The 20,409-nt window shown below is 45.3% G+C and overlaps 1 protein-coding gene across 4 annotated transcripts in view; it reads right to left on the bottom strand.

Moving 5' to 3' along the window:
- Nucleotides 1-2,954: 2,954 nt before the first annotated feature.
- AMPD2 (adenosine monophosphate deaminase 2) overlaps nucleotides 2,955-20,409 on the bottom strand; it is a 48,744-nt gene continuing 31,289 nt past the window's right edge. For all 4 annotated transcript variants that reach the window (XM_081010518.1, XM_081010517.1, XM_081010519.1 and 1 more), the window contains 12 exons: nucleotides 19,879-20,020; nucleotides 18,345-18,434; nucleotides 17,584-17,713; nucleotides 16,756-16,950; nucleotides 16,479-16,610; nucleotides 15,505-15,668; nucleotides 12,056-12,182; nucleotides 11,467-11,630; nucleotides 9,920-10,040; nucleotides 9,499-9,672; nucleotides 7,524-7,634; nucleotides 2,955-6,136 (listed from right to left, as the gene is read on the bottom strand). In XM_081010518.1, coding sequence (XP_080866644.1) covers nucleotides 5,921-6,136; nucleotides 7,524-7,634; nucleotides 9,499-9,672; nucleotides 9,920-10,040; nucleotides 11,467-11,630; nucleotides 12,056-12,182; nucleotides 15,505-15,668; nucleotides 16,479-16,610; nucleotides 16,756-16,950; nucleotides 17,584-17,713; nucleotides 18,345-18,434; nucleotides 19,879-20,020 — 1,766 coding nt within the window. In that variant the 3' untranslated portion in view covers nucleotides 2,955-5,920. The remainder of the gene's footprint in view (nucleotides 6,137-7,523; nucleotides 7,635-9,498; nucleotides 9,673-9,919; nucleotides 10,041-11,466; nucleotides 11,631-12,055; nucleotides 12,183-15,504; nucleotides 15,669-16,478; nucleotides 16,611-16,755; nucleotides 16,951-17,583; nucleotides 17,714-18,344; nucleotides 18,435-19,878; nucleotides 20,021-20,409) is intronic.

The raw sequence follows: 20,409 nt of genomic DNA, 5'->3' as shown, positions 1-20,409 counted from the left end.
GGACGGGATATAAATTAAAAAATTATTATAATAGGTTGAGAGGTGTCCTTCGCTGTGATGTGTGTGGTGCCCCAAACAGTTCCTCTGGTTTGCAAAGGGGCTCAGAAAGGCCCACAATCCCTGACATACACGCACTCACCCTATGGATTCAATCGCTTCACACAAGGCACTGTGGCAACGGAGTCCAGGAGTTTTCAATCCAGGCAAACCTTCAGAAACAGTAGCAGGTGGTGGAAGGAAAGCATTTGCAAAAGACGGGGATTTTGGTAGCTGGCACCCATTGAGGTTCCCTTGCCTTGCACCCCCTCAGGAAAAATGAAGGAGGAACAGTTGTTATCTCTTGCTCCTCTCAAATGCAACAATCCCCCAGAGCAGGGGTCAGCAACCTTTTTCAGCTGTGGGCCGGTCCACCGTCCCTCAGACCATGGGGGGGGGGCAGACTATATTTTGGAAAAAAAGAATGAATTCCTATGCCCCACAAATAACCCAGAGATGCAATTTAAATAAAAACACACATTCTACTCATGTAAAAACACGCTGATTCCTGGACCGCCCGTGGGCCAGATTGAGAAGGCGATTGGGTTGCCTACGCCCGCCCCAGTTTTGTTTCAGAAAAGCTAGAGCACCATCTTCTGGCAACTTCACAACATGGCATTTTGCAATTATTTCATGCTCCACAAGTTTTCTCATCTCTGAAGCATTTTTAATTCAGGAACTACTTTACTATCCTTACTGTATTGATCTTCCACCCACCACAAAATCCCAAATGGCAAGTTTCTTATTTCTATTTTGCAGCCGGGAGACAGTCACACTTGACCACAGCCACAGAATGAGCCCATGAAGAGTGGGTTCGAACTCGGATTTCCCAGCTCCAATTCTTTAACCCCAAGGCTGTGCTTAAAAACAGGCATAGGCAAACTCGGCCCTCCAGATGTTTTGGGACCACAACTCCCATCATCCCTGACCACTGGTCCTGTTAGGTCCTGATAGGAGTTGTAGTCCCAAAACATGGAGGGCCAAGTTTGCCTATGCCTACTTAAAAACAAAGAGTATTTTTAAGGTAAAGGTAAAGAGACCCCTGACCATTAGGTCCAGTCGTGACCGACTCTGGGGTTGCAGCGCTCATCTCGCTTTATTGGCTGAGGAAGCCGGCGTTTGTCCGCAGACAGCTTCCGGGTCATGTGGCCAGCATGACTAAGCCGCTTCTGGCGAACCAGAGCAGCACACGGAAACGCCGTTTACCTTCCCACCGGAGCAGTACCTATTTATCTACTTGCACTTTGACGTGCTTTCAAACTGCTAGGTTGGCAGGAGCAGGGACCAGTTTCACCTAAAACAGCAAACACTACATGAATTTGCCAAGATAGCCTCAGAAAGGAGTTTGGAGCAACCAGCTAGCACAGTCGGTGCTAAGTTACTATCTGCTACAACTATCTGCACCCTTGAAAAGGAAGGTTCCAACTTGCCAAACCTGGAATATTCCCGACTACTATATCTGCTTGTATGTAGGCACTCACCTTCTACTTCATGGGTAGGCAACCTAAGGCCTGGGGTCCACATCCGGCCCAATCGCCTTCTCAATCTAGCCCGCGGACGGTCCAGGAATCAGTGTGTTTTTACATGAGTAGAATGTGCCCTTTTATTTAAAATGCATCTCTGGGTAATTTGTGGGGCATAGGAATTTGTTCATTTTTCCTCCCCCAAAATATAGTCCGGCCCCCCACAAGGTCTGAGGGACAGTGGACCAGCCCACAGCTGAAAAGGTTTGCTGACCCCTGTTCTACTTGATACAGCACTGGGCATTGGATGGAGTTCATTCCTCTCCCACCCCACCCCCCAAGTTGTGAGTCATTGTCTTAAAAAGCAATGACGACAAAGTGCACTAATTCATGTACTCAGTGAAAGGAGACAGGAGCACCTATGTGGATAGTAGCCTTGCATTTTCATAAACTACCTGTCTCCGCCAGCGAAACAGGCCCCAAATTGTTCAAACTACTGCCAATATATATTTATGCAAGCCTGGGTTAACTAGAGATATCACTGTGTGTTACATAACGCACCATGTACAAATTAAGAGCGGGTATTGGGGTAAGGGAGTCCAGCTATCTGGAAACCTCTCGTTTTGAACCAAGCCCACATTCCAGTCAACCTGGTGGTGGTCATGATCGTTAGCTACTGTTTTATGAGCTGCGTTCCAACCTTATCTGATTGTTCTCTAGGGTCAAAATCCACAAGCTCACATTTTCTTAGATAGGCAATCCTAGCTAAGTTAGATACCTGGCCCATAATTTCCTGCTGTTCCAAGCTTTCAAAAGCCCCCTCAGGAAGGCTTGGTGCAAACAGGATTCCTGGGTTTCATTTCACCCATTTTGCTCTGTGACTCACAAGAAAGGAAGGTGTTTTCAGTTCTGTACTGGTCTACCACTTTAACTTACAGGGATACACCCCGACTCACCACCCCCACAAGAATTGTCTTCAGTGAAATTATATCAGAATATCCCAGACCTCTCTCTCCTGCCTTCTGGAGAGAAAATAGACCTTTAGCAATGATACTCTGGGAGGGGGGTTAATGTCTGTCTTTGTTACAACGCAAGCAGCATTTCTTGGCTCTCTGAATTAAAGCACCAACCATGTATATTTGATGCATTTTCTGTAACTCGTATACATTTATATTTTTGAATGTTTAACATACTAATTCATTTTTTAAAAAAAAAATCATTTCTTAAAAAGGAGTAGTTGGCCTGCAGTCCACAAAGACATGGTGTTGATTGCTCAGTTTGAAAAGTGTACAACTGTCACGGTGGCATTTTTAGACTTTGGTCCTTTAGATGATTAATGTCCCGCATAAAACATACTCCATCCTTGTGTGGAAGCAATCTGAGCAATAGCTCTGTGTGTGGTCTATAAGTCATCCAAAGGAAGAAGTCCATTCAGTCAGAAACAACACAGAAGACTTACTTAAATAATCTTTAATGATGGATCATGCTCATGTTTGATAGGATTTTTAACATCACATTTCAGCACAGACAAGCAGATAGTTCATCCAAACTACGTCAAAATTATCAAGAGTGTGTGATAGGAGGATGCAGTAATTGCCAGGGGGATACGGGTTTCATCTCCATCTGACAACAAAGCAAAAACTAACATGGTGTGTGCCGCACCAGATACCAAAGCGAAGCAAGGCAGGTTGCGGCAAGGAAGGAAGGAAGGAGGGAGGGATCTGTGGGGAGGGGAGAACCCTCTTGACATAGACCAAGGTACATTCAACTCCCTGAGTCGAGATTCCGTTATCTTCACAAAGATACAGACCAAAATGCTGTGGCTCCGATCCGCAAGGCTAGCTGAAACCAAGGCAAAACACCTCCACTGCCCTCTCAGAGTACCCAAACAAAAGCACAGAGGTAGGGGAGGAAAGAAAAAAAGGTTTCCCCCTTTCAGGCCATGGAGGTGAGATGCCAGTCATACAAAGAAAACATTTTGACCCTTTAAGAATTCTCCCTGTCCCTCTTGTACACACACAAACACACGGACACGAAGGAGAGCAAGTGCCTGTTTCAGAGGTAGAAGCTCAAGGGGAAATCTACCCAGTCTTGGCACACTCCATGTACTACTTTAAGCAAGGCACTGGCTGCAGTATGGATCTTCAGATTTTGGTCCACAGCAGCCTAGAGGGAGGGCTCCGCAAGCTCCCTGCCCAACCTTAGAAAAAATAAAAACCCCATTTCTATTGCTGCTGCCCATCTAATGTTTAGCAAACGCATTTTTCCATTGAATCAAAGCTGCTTGCAACTACAAGGTCAAAAGTGCCTTGGCAACAGCAAGGGAGAGGTGGCGCCATGCAATCGACTCACCACCGAGAAGCCTTTGTTCGTGAGCAATGCAGACTTTGCCCGAGAGTCTGAAAGGAGTGAGCACTGTCTGAGACTGGTCTTCTACTCCAAGCGGCTGTGCTCACGAGGAATTCCTTACTGCGACTAGTTGCACACAGACTGCTAAGGGGGCCACAGAGGCCCAATATGTCAAGGATGGTGAGCTGCCCACAACCAAGCTTCACAAGCTATGTGATGGTGAACAGCTTGGCCAGAGATCTGTGGAGGGGACCCTTCTAACCGTTATGAACCTTTCACAGGGCGGGACTCAAAATGGAGAGCAGGGAAAGGCACGGATCCATGTTCTTCTGCGCGTTTCCATTTTGAGTCACATGGCTTCAGCAGGAAGTATAAGTTACTGCCTGTTGCCTCCTTGAGATTCATTACCCATTCGCAATAAGCAGGAGGCATCAAAGTCAGTTCCCAGAACAGCAGCAACTTTGCTGGTGAGAAAGCTAAACTATTTCTATGGCATGTTTACTTGCCAAATGTAGAAAGAAGATCTTGACGTACATATGCATTATGCAAGGGCAGACACAAGAGGCTGTTCTCAACCCAATGCAAAGGACAAAGGAGGTTGCCCACGTGGTCTATGCCCAAGCGTGGCAAGGCGTACTGAGAGCTAACGGCTCTCCCCAAGCTCAAGCAATTGACAAGAAACCGCTCTTTGACCCAACAGGGTGGGGTTTAAAAACAACAATGCTATTCTAGAGCAGCTCCAGGGAGGAGGAGTCAGATTTTGTTTGGAACAAACAGCAATACTGAAGTGGGCACCATTTTGCTGATCTACTCCCCAAACAGCAGAAATGTTCCAAGAAAATAATATAAATATGATGCAGATATTGTTTTTTGCCCTGCTCCTGGGCTAAGGGTGGCTTGTGGGGTGAGGGGAGGGCACCAGTTTAGATCAGATAAATGGATTAACACATGCACTCTCAGTGACACTGATCCAACCAAAAACAGATGTTTAAGGTGTTTTTTTGTTTCAAAAGGACATAAATAAAGGAATACTCAAGATGGCTGATCACAGAACGCCCATGTCACATCCATTTCAACCTTAAGGCAAAAGCCCCTGCTAGGATGGGTGTTACGGCTCCTCTTGTTACACTTAGATAAAGACCTCTTTGATACATGATTGTAGAGAGGGACAGACAAATGCTAAATATGCCAGTTACCTGGCAGGCTACTTTCTCTTTATCCTGCTGGGCTAGACTCGAAGGCCCACTATTCCCCAGCCACTCACAGTATTTTGCCTCCCAAGGCAGGGGCGTTGAGAACTGGCGCTTTCCCCAAGCAAAAGACACCAGAGTTTAAGGGCTTGAGACAGAAAAGACTCTCACCACGTGGCCACGCTGTGCACTGGAGGCTGCAGCATGGGAGAGCTGCGCTAACATGCTGCTCTGATAATAAAAGGCAGGGCTGCCTAACCAAAGAGAAATAGAGATAGAGAGGATGCTTTATTGGCCAATCAGAAACTCCAGCTGCCAGCAGCCAAACAGAGGACAAACAAAAATCCAGCGTAGCAGAAGGCACCACCACTCTGCTCTATCCCTTGGCAGAGCCACACAAACACTCACAGCATCTCATTCCAAATACAACTGGGACACATGCTTCCATGCTGGTGCTTCATTTGGCCTCCATGCAACTGTTGCCAGGCGCCTCTAAGGTCCACTCAGCAGGTCTCTGCCACAGCCTTACTCTTTGCTGTCCAGCCTCTGCTCAAAAACAGCACTGCCAACATCTGCAGGATGTTCTTCCCCCTTTCTAGAACTCATTCTAGAGACCCCCAAAAGGAATTTCTCTGACACCCCCGCCTCCATTGCCCCAGCAGGTTACCAAGTGCAAAAAAAACCCCAACCCATTAATGCCTTTCCAGGAGATAACAGAAGATAACAAGATGCTTAAAAACAAAAACACAACAGGAAATTAAAACGGTCCGTGGGGCCGGGGTGAGGTGGGTGGGTTGGTCAGGATCTCTTCATGCTTGTAGGACAGCCCCACCTTGGCAGGCCAAGAAGGGGATGGAGGGGAGATTGTGTGCCGGCCATTCTTCAGCGAGCATCCAGGCTGGAGCTCATAGTCAGAAGGTCTTCCTCCTGGATGGTCTCCAGTTCCTCCGTCTGCACAGCCTGCGTGATGAGGGTCAGTTCCTGGGAAAGTGTCTCATAGCGGTAGGCCACCCGGATGTCTGGCACGTTGGTGCGCCGGATGTCGTTGCCCTCAGGACCCTCCTTGTGGTAGTTGTGCCCAAGCCACTGGCTCTTCACCTGGGCAAAGAAGAAAGAGACCAATCCATTGTTAGGACAAGTGACAACTTATGCTTTTCCACTGTGCCATTCAACTGCATGGTAACCCATGAGCACTTTAATCAAGGCTAGCACTAAGCATAAAATCCCAGAATACCTTTGTCTGTCTTTAAGAAATCTGTAAAAAAGAAACCCCTGTGGAAGCTGTAAAGAGCTGGCAACAAAACTGAGCCTACGTCTAGGCTGCTAGGATAATGGGCTACATCTCTATAGTTTCTCATCAAGGCTAAAATGCAATTTTTGCAAAAGAAAAGAAAGGCAGCTACATTTATGGTTCTCTATACCCTAAGAGAGAACTTGTCCTCTGAGTGCCATTCCTTATGAGGCCAAAATGGCACCTTCCACATACCAAAGACAGGTTATCAGCAGACCTGGGGGTGAAATGTCAATGTTTTGGAGAAGTACAAACCCGAATGGGTAATGCAAGAATAAAAACAGCTGATTAAGGACTGAACATGCTCAATGAGCACAGAATAGCAACTGACTACTGGGTGGATGGGTAGAACTTGAAAATCGGGGGGGGGGGGGGAATGGAATGGAGCACACTTGAAAATGGCAGGAATCCTAAACAGGAACACTCCAGGGTGCAACAATTCCTTATATTGCAAAAGTAGGATATCTTTGTGAAGACATCTCAAAACCTAACAAGGGCAGAGGAGGAGACAGATTAGAACCACTCTTTGATTCCTGCCTTTTCAAATCCCACAGGGGCAGAAAATGTGAGCTGCTCTCAGCTGGCCTGGACTGGAAGAAGAATCCTTTTGGTAAGGAGGGGGACTTCTTTCACATAAAAGGACTGCAGTGGTATTGAGTTGGGAGAAATTGAGCTCAAGAGGCCACAGGGACAGCATTATCCAAAATTCCCTCTCCCATCCACCAGGGTCTTATTGACAACCAGGAGGACAGATCCTTCATTACTTAAACTTAAAGGGTCACAAAGTCCGGAGAGGAGCAGGGAGGTTACAGAATATTCACCTCATGACACAACTCCTTCTGAGCTCAATTTCTTCCCTTTCAGAAGCGGTCATGCTGCAGAAAAGGCCACAGAGTGGAAGGAATTGGGCTGAGAAGAGACCCTCTGGGCCTGATCCCAGCCACTGCCTTTCACAGAGCCCAGTTGTCACATGACAAATACAAAGATCTTCAGCTGGAGCATGTTCATGTTTGTGTAAAGGCACAGCTGGGCAGGAGGCAGTTCTAAACTGATCTTAAATTTCCAAAGCTGGAGACATCCGGCCATGAACCGATACAGAAGGGAGTTGCTGGGGTATTCTTGTGTACTGTATTCTCTGAGAGTTTAGGGAACAAAGGCAACCTCTTTTCAGGGGGAAAAAAGATGTAGCGTTACCTTGTGGGAGAAGCCACTCATGAGCACACTGTTGCGTGCAAGTTCGCACATATCACAGGAGCTGAGCTTCCAAACCTGTGTGGCGATGCTGTACTCTTCCATCAGGGGTTCCTGTAAGAGATGGTTTTGTCAGTCAGGCTGCATCATGGACTATACTGCAGATGAGAACATACAGTGGCCCCATCAGGTGTCTAGGGTCCCACTCAGAAGAACAAGCAGGAGGGTCTCCCAATGAAGCAGGGCTGTCTGACCACATTTTGAAAGCAGCGAAGTTATACACATTGTCTTCAAAAAAGGGCACCTCCACATAAACTCCAGAGTCTAAAGTAACCTACTTGCACCCTCTGTTTGTATATAAAGAGCATTAAGACATGCCACTGAGCTGGGTTTGGAGATTCTGGTGCACACTGGATCAGATGGGTAGGAGTGTGATATTTATGAGATCATGGGGCATATTCTGGCTACCCTACCACAATTTCTCTGCACTAGACAATTAGGAGAACAGCATGTACTAGGAAAATTAGGACAACGGCATGCGGCGAATATAGCTGAAAAGATGCAGACAGCTGAAGCAACATCTCCTGTAAATAAAGTTCAGTTGTAACCCTGGCCTGGCCTTCCGCTACTATCCCTCCAGGCTGAATCAAGCTCAACACTACAGGCTGACTATTACGTTCTTGCTCTGACAGCTGTAGTGGACAGGCATCTGTCCAGACAACTGAACAGTCACTAGGTGGCAGCATTCGTGCTGACTTGTTGAGAGGAACTTACTCTGAGCTTGCACAAGCAGAAAAGGAATTAAAAGGAAAATCTGCCTACAAAGTGGAACCCAAGAAATGTACATATATGACCAAAATGGAGACAGAATATGATTCCGGCCCCCCCCTCCAGCCAAGAACAGTTGCTAAAGTTACTTCTGAAGTCTTCCACAAGGTCCCAGCCCTCAGATCCAAGTTCTATAAGCGTCTGTCATGCAGAAAAGACATTTAACTGACTGCTATCAATTCATCTGGCTAGGTAGGAAGGTGAAATGTAGGGCTTCTCCAAGGTAGCTTGCTCTGAAATGCTACCCATTCCATTTGTAGGCGAGCTGGCAGGGGGGTGTAGGAGATTCAGTGCATGGATGAGGTATTTGGAGAAGAGCTTTGGCACTTCTTAGGCACTAGGGAATGTCTTGGGGCATGCCAGACCTCTGCAAAAAGGCCTAGGCTCTATGTGAACTAAGATGTCACTTATCAGAAACATTCCAAGCAGATTTTAAACTGACGCTCCTAGGGAAAAGCCAACAGGAGCTGGGAAGCATCTGCTTCAGGGTGAGGGTGAAAATGTTTCTGAGCATCCAAGTTAGCAGAATTAGGCAACAAGAACAGAGCAGGATGGGAGAAGCAGCCAAAGGACCTCAGGGGGAAACGGAAGAAATGTGATAATACTGTGAGAGCTTCCAAGCCAAGTTGGGGGTTGCGGTGGGGGAAGGAACTGGAATGCTTGCCGCTAAAAGGAGAAGATTGCTATAGTGGGAATAACAGAAGCTTAGTGGAATGGAAAGAACCCAACCAATGGATTAAAGGTACAAGAAAGGAGATTCCAATTACGAAGGACATTCTGACACTAATTGCTGTTCGACAGTAGAGCACACTGCCCTGGAAGGTGGCACTCTCTCCTTTAACAGAGGCTTTAAAGCAGAAATTGGATGGCCATCTGTCAGGGATGCTTTCATTGTGATTTCTGCATTGAAGGGGGTTGGACTGGGGGTACCTTCCAACTCTAGAATTCTTTGAAAAGAACCAGTGGAATACAGATTCATACAAACTTTACAAGAAGGAAAGGCTTGTCAAAAAAGCATTTTGCTTGGAGTGGGTAGTGGTTTTTTGTGGAGGTTTTTTTTTGCAAGGTCAGAAGTTACACAAGACAGGTAAATGGATGTCATCTGCCACAGGGTCATGGCCTCACTTGGCCTCCGCGACATCACACTCACCTTAGTGAAGTGGAACTGCAGTGGGTCATCTGTGGACAGGGAGACCATGAGGCCCCGAGAGAGGTACTCTGGCAGAGGGTTTCGATGGTAGCTTAAGAAGAGGCTGTTATTGCTGAGTGGGGACATGGCAATGCCAATCTGGGCCAGGTAGTAGAGGTACTGCAGCACAGGTGCCTATGGAAGAAATGCAGGTTTAGGAGCTGGGCAGCACATCTGGGGAGTGTTGAGCTTCGTCAAATCCTTGGCTCAGAAGTGAATAGCAGCAATACCCAGGGTGTGCCTCCTTCAACAAGTTCAGAAGGCTCATGAGATGCCAGGAACTGAACCTGGAAGCTTCTGCATGTGCTCTGCCACCGAGTTTGCACATGGGCACACACGCTCTCGTTTTCCAGGTGTGCCCCCCTCCCCTTCTTACTCTCACCTTGCGGAGCAGGAGGCCATGTGATATGTTCTCAGACAGCATGAAACCAGATACCAGATGGTGGATGGGCCCTGCCTCTCCACAGTGGGGGCGCAGCACGAAGGTGTGAAAGCCTCTCTTCCTAGAGAACCAGCGGCAAAACACACAGTTCAGTGTCACTGTATAGTGCCTTCATTTTATCTGCCTATTTATTACATTTATATCCTCCCCAGGGAGCCCAGGGTGACAAACAACAGGTGATAAAACAATCAAAGCATCTTCAAAACTATTCTAACACAGATGCAGGTTAGGACCAATCTCAGCTTAAAAGGCTTTTTGAAGGAGGATGGTCTTCAATAGATGCCTAAAAAGACAACGGAAATGGAACCTGTTCAGTGTACATGGGGAGGGAATTCCAAAGTGTAGGTGCAACAACACGAAAGTTCCAATTCCTATATTGAGCGGACTTCCTGATAAAATGGCATCTTGCAGAAGGCCCTCAGCTGCAGAACAAATTGATTGACTGGGTATATAAGGGTTGAGGCGATCTTTCAGGTATCCTGCTCCCAAGCTGTAAAGGGCTTTATGCACCAAGACCGGCATCTTGAACTTGGTAGCTAACTGGCAGCAGTGTCTTTCTTTTATTTTTTATCCAAATTTTTTAAATTGATTTTCCAAGATTTTTAAACAAACAAACAAACAAACAAACAAACACACACACACCTTAACTGTACTTAATCCAATCTTAGTAACATTGTTAAGTGACTTTCTCAAATCCCCCTAGCTAAATTTCAGTGTATTTCATTGTAACAGTTTTCCAAAACCAATTTTCTCATAAAATTAACTTAATCACTTAACATCTTTCTTTCTTTTCATTTTAACTTTAAACATATTATTCTCTAACATCACATATTTCAATCCTAGGCCTATCTGGTATTTGCAAGTTTTTCCAATTAAGTTATCTTAGCATATTTAACTAAATAGTCTTTGAATTTCATCCATTACTGGCAGCAGTGTCTTTCTGTAGGAGGAGTAGGCGATGAGCCGTTAGAATGAGAAGTGGAATGGGAACTGGGATCCAAGCAACAACATCGAAGGTGTGAAGCTAACACAAAACCCAGCAGCCACCTCCAAGGGCTCTGTGAACCTGCTTATCTAATAGGGCACAGCGCTGCGTGCTCAGTCAGCAGGCACCCAAGGAGACTTGGCTCAGGAGGTTGCGCAAAGAGCCTTAAAGGAACAGGACTGGGGAACCTCAGGCCTCGAGACCTCTCTGTCCGGCTCTGGGGGCTCTGCTCAGGTCACACTGCCTCTTTGACGTAGGCAGGAATGGATGCTTCTCTGGATGGAGAACAGAGACGGGCATGCAGGGGCAGAAACCAGTCTACTGTACAAAGGCAAAACCCGCTTTTGCCTCTGGCCTCACCCACCACAGACATGTGGCTGCCCAAAGGGAATGTGGCCCTTGGGCTATAAAGGTTCCCCACTTTTGCCTGTGGAGCTAGCATTCTGGAGTCTCATCCATGTATACTGGGGGGTGGGGGGGAGGTAAGAAGAGAGCCTCCTACCTGCGCAGGTGATTCAAAACCACCATGTTAGCATATGTGTAGTAAAGGTAGTAGGAATAGGGTGGGTTGTCCTCCTCCACCCAGTTCCCAGGCAAGGGGCTGTCTAAGTTGAAGATGTGGTGCTCTGGCTTTGATTCGTCATCCACGCTGTCAAATCCATCCACCTGCCCATCAAGAAGCCGAGGAAAAGGAAGGAGAGAGAGAGAGACAGAAAGTGAGGATGAGATGGTCCCACTTATCTAAGGATTTTCTGCTCCATGCAGAAAACTAAGAATTTTTCTGAATCCTCTCGCTCCATGCAGAAAACCTGCTATACAGGTGCTTAAGGAGATGCTCATCCTCAAGAGCCTTCTCTGAGAAAGCAGAGGCAAGTCTGTTTCATAGCTAAGACCGAAATGCTAAGACTGAAGGTTCAAATGGCCAAGCCAAAGTCAGTCCCCCAAGACTGAGTGCCCAAGCCTCACATATAAAAACATAATCCAAAGGTATAGCTATCCCTTTAGCCTGTTCCAAATCTAGATACCTCGCCAGTCTTCCCCTAACGAAGCCACACCAGATCAGCCAGCCTTTTTTTGGTGGCAGAACTTACGTGCTCCAAGAAGAGGTGCAGCTCCGGGTGGCTGGCAGGGTGGATCGTAGCTTCGAAGAGGGGCAAGAAGATGTTCTCCAGCATCTCCTGGAAGTTGGCCAGCTGCTTCTTTGTCTTGTACACATCGCTGTCGGAAGCAGAGATACACGGAGGGCATAGTTGTCATTCACAGAAGCTTAAGACACAGGCCTTTGCAGAAAACTCCATATTCTGCAGTTCACCAGAGGGTTATCACTTGCAGGGGCTGAGTGAGCCACTCCACATGCCATTTGACCAGAGTAAGACCTAAGGCAGTATTGTGACCCTAGTTCAAATCTCACCTCTGCCATAAATCTGTTAGGTGGCCTTAGGTGAGCCACACCCTCTTAGTCCCAAACCACACCACACCTCCCCCATTTGCAATATGGGATCACAATTCTGAGCTCCACTGATTAGAATGGCATATTATCAAAAGAAATGACATTTGAAAAAACGGCTATAAATTTATGACTGTGGAACTAGTCTAGATGGTTTTGATACGACAATAAACCACTTAGAAAAATCCAAAGCAATCGCTGGAAGCTACTTAGAAGAGGAATTTAAAATCACTGGAGTTAGCAGAAAATTTAAAACAACAGAGCCATTTGAATATTCAGATAGTAACATTTGACCTAAAGAATTTGACTGTTTGGGACATAAAGAAGCATGTTGTGGCCTGGACACACATCTGTCCTGTAATCAAGTGCTGAGCAAGCTAGGACTGAAACAGTATAATTAACAGCTACATTCTCAAGAGTTTGCCAACAGCTTCAGGGACTGTTAGGCAATGGTCTTAAGAATGTGATCCAAAACACAAGCTTGCAAAAACTTGATCCAAAATATCTCCTTGCAAAAAAAGTGGGGGGCATGACCATAAGCATTAGTGTATCTCTCCCCAATTCATTGCTTTGGTTAAAACATGATGGTATGCTATGTATCTTCTCCTTTCTTTGCTGAGGCAGGCTGCTTGTTAAATATTGTAACAGATTTCTTCTCTTTTCTTCCTTGTGGACAACAACTCTTTTTTAGGACAATAACATTAAGTATTAGGATAATAACATTATGTATTTATGTAAATACTAATGTATGGAATTGAAACTGATTACAGCTAGTGATCTATATTATATCTTTTTATTAAACTTTCAATTGAAATTCTCTTAATATATGTTTTTAAATAAAAATGAAAAACAAAACAACTATTTTTTTAGGAACAAGTGTTTGCTGACCGCCCCCTCCCCCCGTATTTCAAGAATACCTCATTACAAAATGCTGAACTTTCTCCTGCCCTAATATCAACTTAAAATACAGACTCTACTAAACAGGGTTGTAGGGATAACCAAGATAATGTATGTGAAATACTTTGGACACCCTACAGCACTACACAAATTCTAAGTATCATCATCGACTTCCAAAGCAGCATTTGCATGGCTTCCTGTTATCTTTAATCCATAAGAACACAGGGAACTTCTTTATAATACATCAGACTTAGTTGCCCATCTAGCCCATTATTATATCCTCTGATCAGCAGCTGCAGCGCTCCAGAGCAGAGAGTGGCCTGCTACCTAATCATTTTATTTAGAGGTGCTGGGGGTTGAAGCTGCCTTATTCCAAGCCAGACCCTTGGTCCATCTAGCTCAGTACTGTCTACACTGACTGGCAGCAGCTCCCCAGGGTTTCACACAGGGATTTCGCTCAGCTCTACCTGGAGATACTGTAGATTTAACCCTGGCCCTTCTACATGGCAAAGCAGTTGCTCTACCACTGTGCCCCAAGAATGTTGGGCTTGCTTCCCTTTCATAGCTTTCTTTTTAGAAAATCCCAGCTTACTCTAGTCTCTGCACAATTTAAGAAACTCAGCATGTTGCACTCCTCAGGTGCCCACCAGGCCCCTGTTCTTTGCATTGTCACCTGAAAGATCGCTGGCGCACTCACTCTGTTGCTCTATTCAGACAGGGGGGCTTTTCATTCACTTCCCCCAGCCAGCGGAACAGGTGTTCAGCTTAGAACGTGCAACCCTATCTGAAGGGCTTGCAAGCTGTGTTGATAGTGTAGCTGGGCAGCTAAGCTTCGAGTGCGCTCTCCTGCTAAGCTAGGATTACAAGCAAGCACAGCTAAAGCCCCAAGCACAGATCCATCAAAACAAAGTCCTCCGAGTTCCTCGTCAATTTAGTTTTATCCATCAGTCAAACAAGCAAAAAGAAAATTATGGGCACCAGCTAAGGAATAAATGGACGTAGTTATATGATGCGTAGCCCACTTTTCTCCATTAAAGCAGCTTGGCAGCTTTGTTTACTTTGTCTTAAACCATAAATTAAGAGGGTGGGAGGGAGCAGAATATACTAACACCATATCAGAGAAGCAACAGGAAAGCAATGGTAAGAGCAGCTGCAATATAAGGTACGTTTGCGGGCCAATCACATCCGTGGCTACACAGTGTTAAGGAAGGACCTGGCGGGGGCTGCAAGAAGAGAGCAAGCTGGGAACCAAGGGAAAGGCGGCAGAGAGGAGCTGAAGGGAGAGACCTAACTGAGCAGGGGAGGAAGCAGACAGAGGAGGAGAGAACAGGAAGCAAAGTGGACTTTGATAAGCTGAGACAACAAAGGCAGAAACTGCCACCTGCATGAGAGCAGTTAACTGACATTATTGATTTATTCATTCAAGAAATTTGCTGTTGCCAGGCAACTGGTGGCAGCTTGTTCATTTACTGGCGTTGGTAAGTAATCTGCTAATTTTATGAGCTGGTGTTTTTTTTTTTTTTAATCAGTCCTACTGAATTCCATGCAAGTAAGTGCATGTAAGATTGCTGCTTTGGAGACCTTGCCTAAAGAATACCTGCTCAGGCAGCACAGTTTTCACCATTCTTTTATAAATGCAAAATAAAAGGGGCAAGATGTGTCCCTTTATAAGGAGGCTACTCCACAATCTGGGTGCCAAAACAGCAGAGGAAAAGAAGCTCATGCAGGTGCCTATGAGAGATCAGGGATTTTCTGCTGTTGTTTTGGTACCCAGATTGCTTTGCGGGTGAGGGAAAGGTGCAGAAACAAGAGCCACAGGAGCAAGATTCTGCTTACGGAACAAGCTTTCCCAACTCTTCCATTTCAGATTCCGCCTTAACTACTGGGGTAGCTATTGCCTAGTTCTCAATACAACAGCTGCAGGGGTCTTCAAACCCCCCAATCCCGCCAGCACAACAGATTCTACCCCTCTAGCCCTCGCAAAACCCTTTCTAATAATCCCAGCAGCTTGCTACACTTTGCTAAAATAGAAAATGTAGCTATGTTTCTCCTCCATATGACTAGGAGAAAATACTGCGATCAATTCAAGCCACATAAGGCAGCACAGCGAAGTACCCGTAGCTTGGAGGCTGTTTCCCCTGCCAAAGGTTGGCTCCCCTTCCTGGAATAACACGGGGGGGGGGGGTTGACACTCACAAGAGGCGAGGCACCTGCACCAGCCAGCGCACGTTGTTGGAGTGCACTTTGTGAGCCACAGCCCACTTGGCCAGCTTGTCCCACTCATCACGGGCTCGGCCATAGATGGAGAGCCGCAGCTCCGCATTCTGATACTTGCTCTCTTCCAGATCAGACATCACCTCCTGCCAGGAGAGAGAGAGAAAGGGCTTGTCAGCAAAGGAGCCTCATCAAAGACATCAAAGACTACCCTCCTTTGCTACAGAAACACTCTCATGTTTTTGCAGGATGAAACGCATTACAAAGGCAATCCAGCACTTGGACACCTTATACCTCCTTTGCATGCGGGGTAGAATAATTTATCTGCCTGCAATTGATTGCTTGGGCTTCACATGTGCTCTTTGAGACAGCCCCTACTGTCTCAAAATTGACTGCTTTCTTTGCCCTATTTTTTATCCCCAGACAGGTGCATTGTTATTCCTAATATTCTAGAAAGCAGACAGAGTGAAGAAGATCTTGAAACTTAGAATCTTGACTGCCTTTCATTATTCTCCTGGGAAACCTGCAAGCCCAAATTGAGATGAATAGAAGAAATCATACTGTGCCTTCCCCTTACTTCCTCAAGTATGGAAGCTGGCACCAGACAGATTTTGACAGCCTAAGAATGTATGCTCTCCTTCAAAAGCTACGTTTCAAGACCTCAAGTCTGAGGGCAAAGTTTGCAAAAAAGCAATACTTAATCTGGGAAAAACTCAGAAACCAGGAGGGATGAAGTGGGCTGCTAGTAGTCAAGAAATCTCAACTGCCCAGCATGGTTCCCTTTCTCTGCCCCATCTCCTGGTTCACTAGATGCCCTAACTCAATTTGAATGCTCCTCCCAAGTTTTAAAACCACACACAACGCAAGAATAGGGATACAGAGTTTGGATAGCTTATTCAGCACTCTGGCAATAAGTAGAAGCTCCTGGGTACACAACTAAGGACAGATCTGCTTACCTTGATGATATGGGCAAAATATTTTCCAGAGACTCTGTTGTCTGTCTTGATGAAAATCTCCCGCAGCACAGACTCGCCTATGGGGTTATATTTGGCATTGAACTTGTCAAAGCGATGGAAGGTGTTACGATCCTATTAGAAAAGGCAGCAACAAAGATTGTTGTAATTAAGTTACCATGAAGACAAAAGACTGCAATTCTCTTCGTCCCCATTTGGCAAACTGCAAATGACTATATAAGGCCTGTAATAACGTTGTGAAGGGTCTTATTTGACATACCGCATGGACATCAAGCGTGTCTACGCTGAGATCATAAGCTGTGAGATTCATGGTCTCAAAGACCTCCTTTAGAGTTTGCTCCTTGCCCTTCTCCACATGCACAATCTCCTCCAGGTGCTTCTTCATAGCCCTCTTGATGAAGCGCAACAGATGCTTCTGGTTCATGCAGGATGATGCATGGATATGCGTGTCCACCTGCTCAAGAGATCAGTGGTTAAGAATGTGGGCCAGGAAGCCCAGAGCTCAAGTCTGACCTTGGCCATTGACCCACCAGCTGGCTTTAGGGAAATCTATTATCTCTAAGCGCCAATCCCTAACCTTAAAACACGGGAAGAGAACCTGCTGCCGGACTACAACTCCCATCAGCCCTCATCACTGGCAACACTGGCTGGGATTGAAGGGAACATGAGTCCAAACTATCTGGATGGTCATAGGCTTCCCACCCATTTTAAGGACTGAAATAAAATTTAAAAATATATCTGTATATAAATGCTTATTATTTAGCCACCATGACACTTCTTGCCACTACGGTTGCCTGGAAGACCCTCAAATGGGCAGGGAACCATTTGTCAGGCCATCTAAGGAATCAGGGTGCAAAAACAAGCCTTTGAAAGAGAGTGCCTGTTTATTAAGAGGTACCAATGGAGAGGGGCCCACGTCTCCATCAGACTTGCTGTTCCTTCCTTTGGCATTGCAGAGGCCAGGCAGTTTGGGCTGTAGCGACTGAGCATTCTGCAGTAACTGCTGGGGTTCCCCAGAGTCCAGTTACAAGCATTCTTTGTAATGAAAACTACAGGCACATACTCCTGAAACACAGAATGTCAGTACCTTCCGGATATTGTAGAAATCGCGGTGCGGAACCCTCTTCTGAGCTGCCAGTTCTTTCATCTCATTGAGCAGGACGTGCATCTGGAACTTGGAACTCAGGTACTGCAAGCGTCTGTAGCAGAAGGATTTTCTGGCCAAACATTAGAAAGGAGGTTTAGTTCACCACACCAAAATCAGACCTTCACCTTCTCAACATAGTAGCCAGCACTGTAAATCATGAAAACCTAATTCGGGGTTTAAATCTATGCTTGCAGAAGGCTCAGGCTAGTGCATTTGTCAAGTAACAGCCAGCTTTTCTAATGTGGTCTGGGTGGGTGGGTAATCACCAAAGACATAAGGGAGCGAATTGTAAGGAATTCCATAACATCAGAATACATTGCCATGCGAGGTCAGGTCCATGTTCCAGCCAGCTCAAGAATGATCAGACATATACTGCAGAGAAATTCCAAAGCAAGCCATGTTGATCCTTACTGTAAGTTCCTGGCATCTCGTAATCAAAAGTGTCTCAGTTTGACCATGAAGTTTGTACTTCAGGTTATCATGGCAAGTAGCAATCACCAGAACTACCCCTCATGAATTTACTCAGGCCTTTTCATTGAAAAAAGGGGTTTGCTGCTAGTTTTCCATGATAGTTACCAGATAGGCTCACATCCACCCTGCTTGGATGTGAGCCTAACCACATTTAACTGAATTGTCATTTGGAAGAAGGAGCTTGCTCCTGCACGTAAAGATGAAAGAAATAAAATAATGGCATCACTTACATTGGACCATTGATGATCAGAGCCATTAGGACATTCATGTCAGCAATGAACTCCTGCAGGTCAGGGTAAGGCAAGTCTAGTTCTGTGGTCCTTTAAAAAAAAAAGAGGCAAAAGATGAAACAAGATCACAGACACAAGTAAACAAGAATCAAGAGAGCTATGTTGTCCAGATGTGTATTTTGCATAGTTCTATGTGTAAAATGAGAGGAAAAGCCAAGATCAGCACTGCCAATAGCACAAAACGAAGATCTCTCTCTAAAATCATTAGTTAGAACTAAAGGGGAGGAAGCTACTAAAAAAGGCATTAGCTCAAGAGAAAACTGGCAAACAAGATGCTCAAAATATAGAATTTGGTAGTTATTACTACTGCTTCAAATTGAAATTGCCAGAATATCCAGCTGCTTACTACGCCAACTCTGTTAAATCAGGTTAACTGATATTTCCATACAGAGTAGAAAATTAAGATTCCTGTGAACTTTCACTTTAAAAGAAACTGTAAGGCATTAGCAGTTACTATTATGGAAATGCATTGAGAAAAACACAGATTGTTTCTGGGACAGACTCGTGTTCTTTATTGTATGTGTGCTCTTTTATTGTATGTATATTGTATTTTCCTCCCTTATCTATGCCCGTTTTCCTGCTATGTCAGTATTTAATCAAAAATCACAACTAGGGTTCAAGCTTGAGGAACTTCCATTTCATGCAAAACTATCCCATGCAAGGTTCAACTTTTTGTCCAGGAAGTCCTGTCTAGCTGTATTATCGCGTTCATTCCTTCACCTTGGTTGCTTGCAAGGATTTACCTAGGTGTCTGAAACTGGTTAATAGCTATTTTGCTAGAATATGATGTTTTTTTAAATTCAGTTTTATTGTATAGTACTCTGAATACGTAAGAAGGAAAAAAATATAACAATAAAGTTTTCATACATTTTACTGATTTGCTTAATCTAGTTTGAAAACAGCATGTGCTGTTTGGTTCAAATAACGAACAGGCCCAATTAAAATGTGGATCTGCCTTTCTGTGCTCTCAAAGCTGTGTAGGCGGTTGTCAATCACACTTTCTTCCCCAGCTCCTGTAGTATAAATATTCCCTTCTATACTTTCCAAGGGCAAATGGATACAGCGAAGAAAGCACTAGATTCAGTGATTTCAACCGTGTTCATTATCAGACATCATGTGTGCATATATTATGATCTGCATGAGAACAGTGTTTTCACAAGATGCTGCATAAGAATATGGAGCTAGACTTCCTAAAAGCTCAGGATGTCTATAGATGAATTTTCACTTTCATTAGGCATATGCCATTTCTATAGATACTTGAGCTAAATGCATCCAAGATTCCCAGCTACAGAGAAAACAGGGAATAACTTGGCCATTTAGGTGTGGGCCATGGATAAAATCACCGTGAATGACCTCTGCTCACCTCCATATTTTACTTGTCACTAAAAAACATATTTTCCTAGAAGCACTGTTAGCATACCAAGGCATCTGTACCCAGCAAGAAATTGCCATGCCTTCTCCCATTCCCCCTTACTTGTCGGTGATGTCCTGCTTAGTGTACACATGGACTACTCCATTGACCATCTTCAGGCCAAAGCCAAGGTCTCCAGGCATTGATTCAGGGTCACACTTCTCATAAGGATGCTGGTTTGTAAATGGGGAGTGCCCTGAAGCATCTGCAACACGGGAAAGAGCAAATGAGAGGGTATACTTTTGCTTCATCACTACGGATATTTGACCTACTATTTTAAACAGAAAACCAAAATACAAAAAATAAAACTAATTATTCTCAAGAACCATCTCTCTCCTTGAAGTTGATGGCACATTCCCTTATCCAGTTATTGTTTGTCTGCCTGCTTGCTTGCTTGTTTAGCAAGAGTTGGTGAGAAAGAAAAGCTAGCACATGGGGCACAAAACAAGCAAGCTCGGTGATGGTTGTTCAGCTACAGAACATGACAGATCAAGTCAATATGGGACGGCACAGTCTCACTGGGTCCCAGTCACACCATCTCTCCCAATCATCCAAGGCTGACTCCACGGGAGCACAGGAACCTTGTAGAATGTA

The sequence above is a fragment of the Podarcis pityusensis genome (genome assembly GCF_964106645.2).
Source record: "Podarcis pityusensis genome assembly, chromosome: 6".
NCBI lineage: Eukaryota > Metazoa > Chordata > Lepidosauria > Squamata > Lacertidae > Podarcis > Podarcis pityusensis.
The sequence above is the reverse complement of the archived record's forward strand: the minus strand, read 5'-3'. Positions and strand labels throughout refer to the sequence as shown.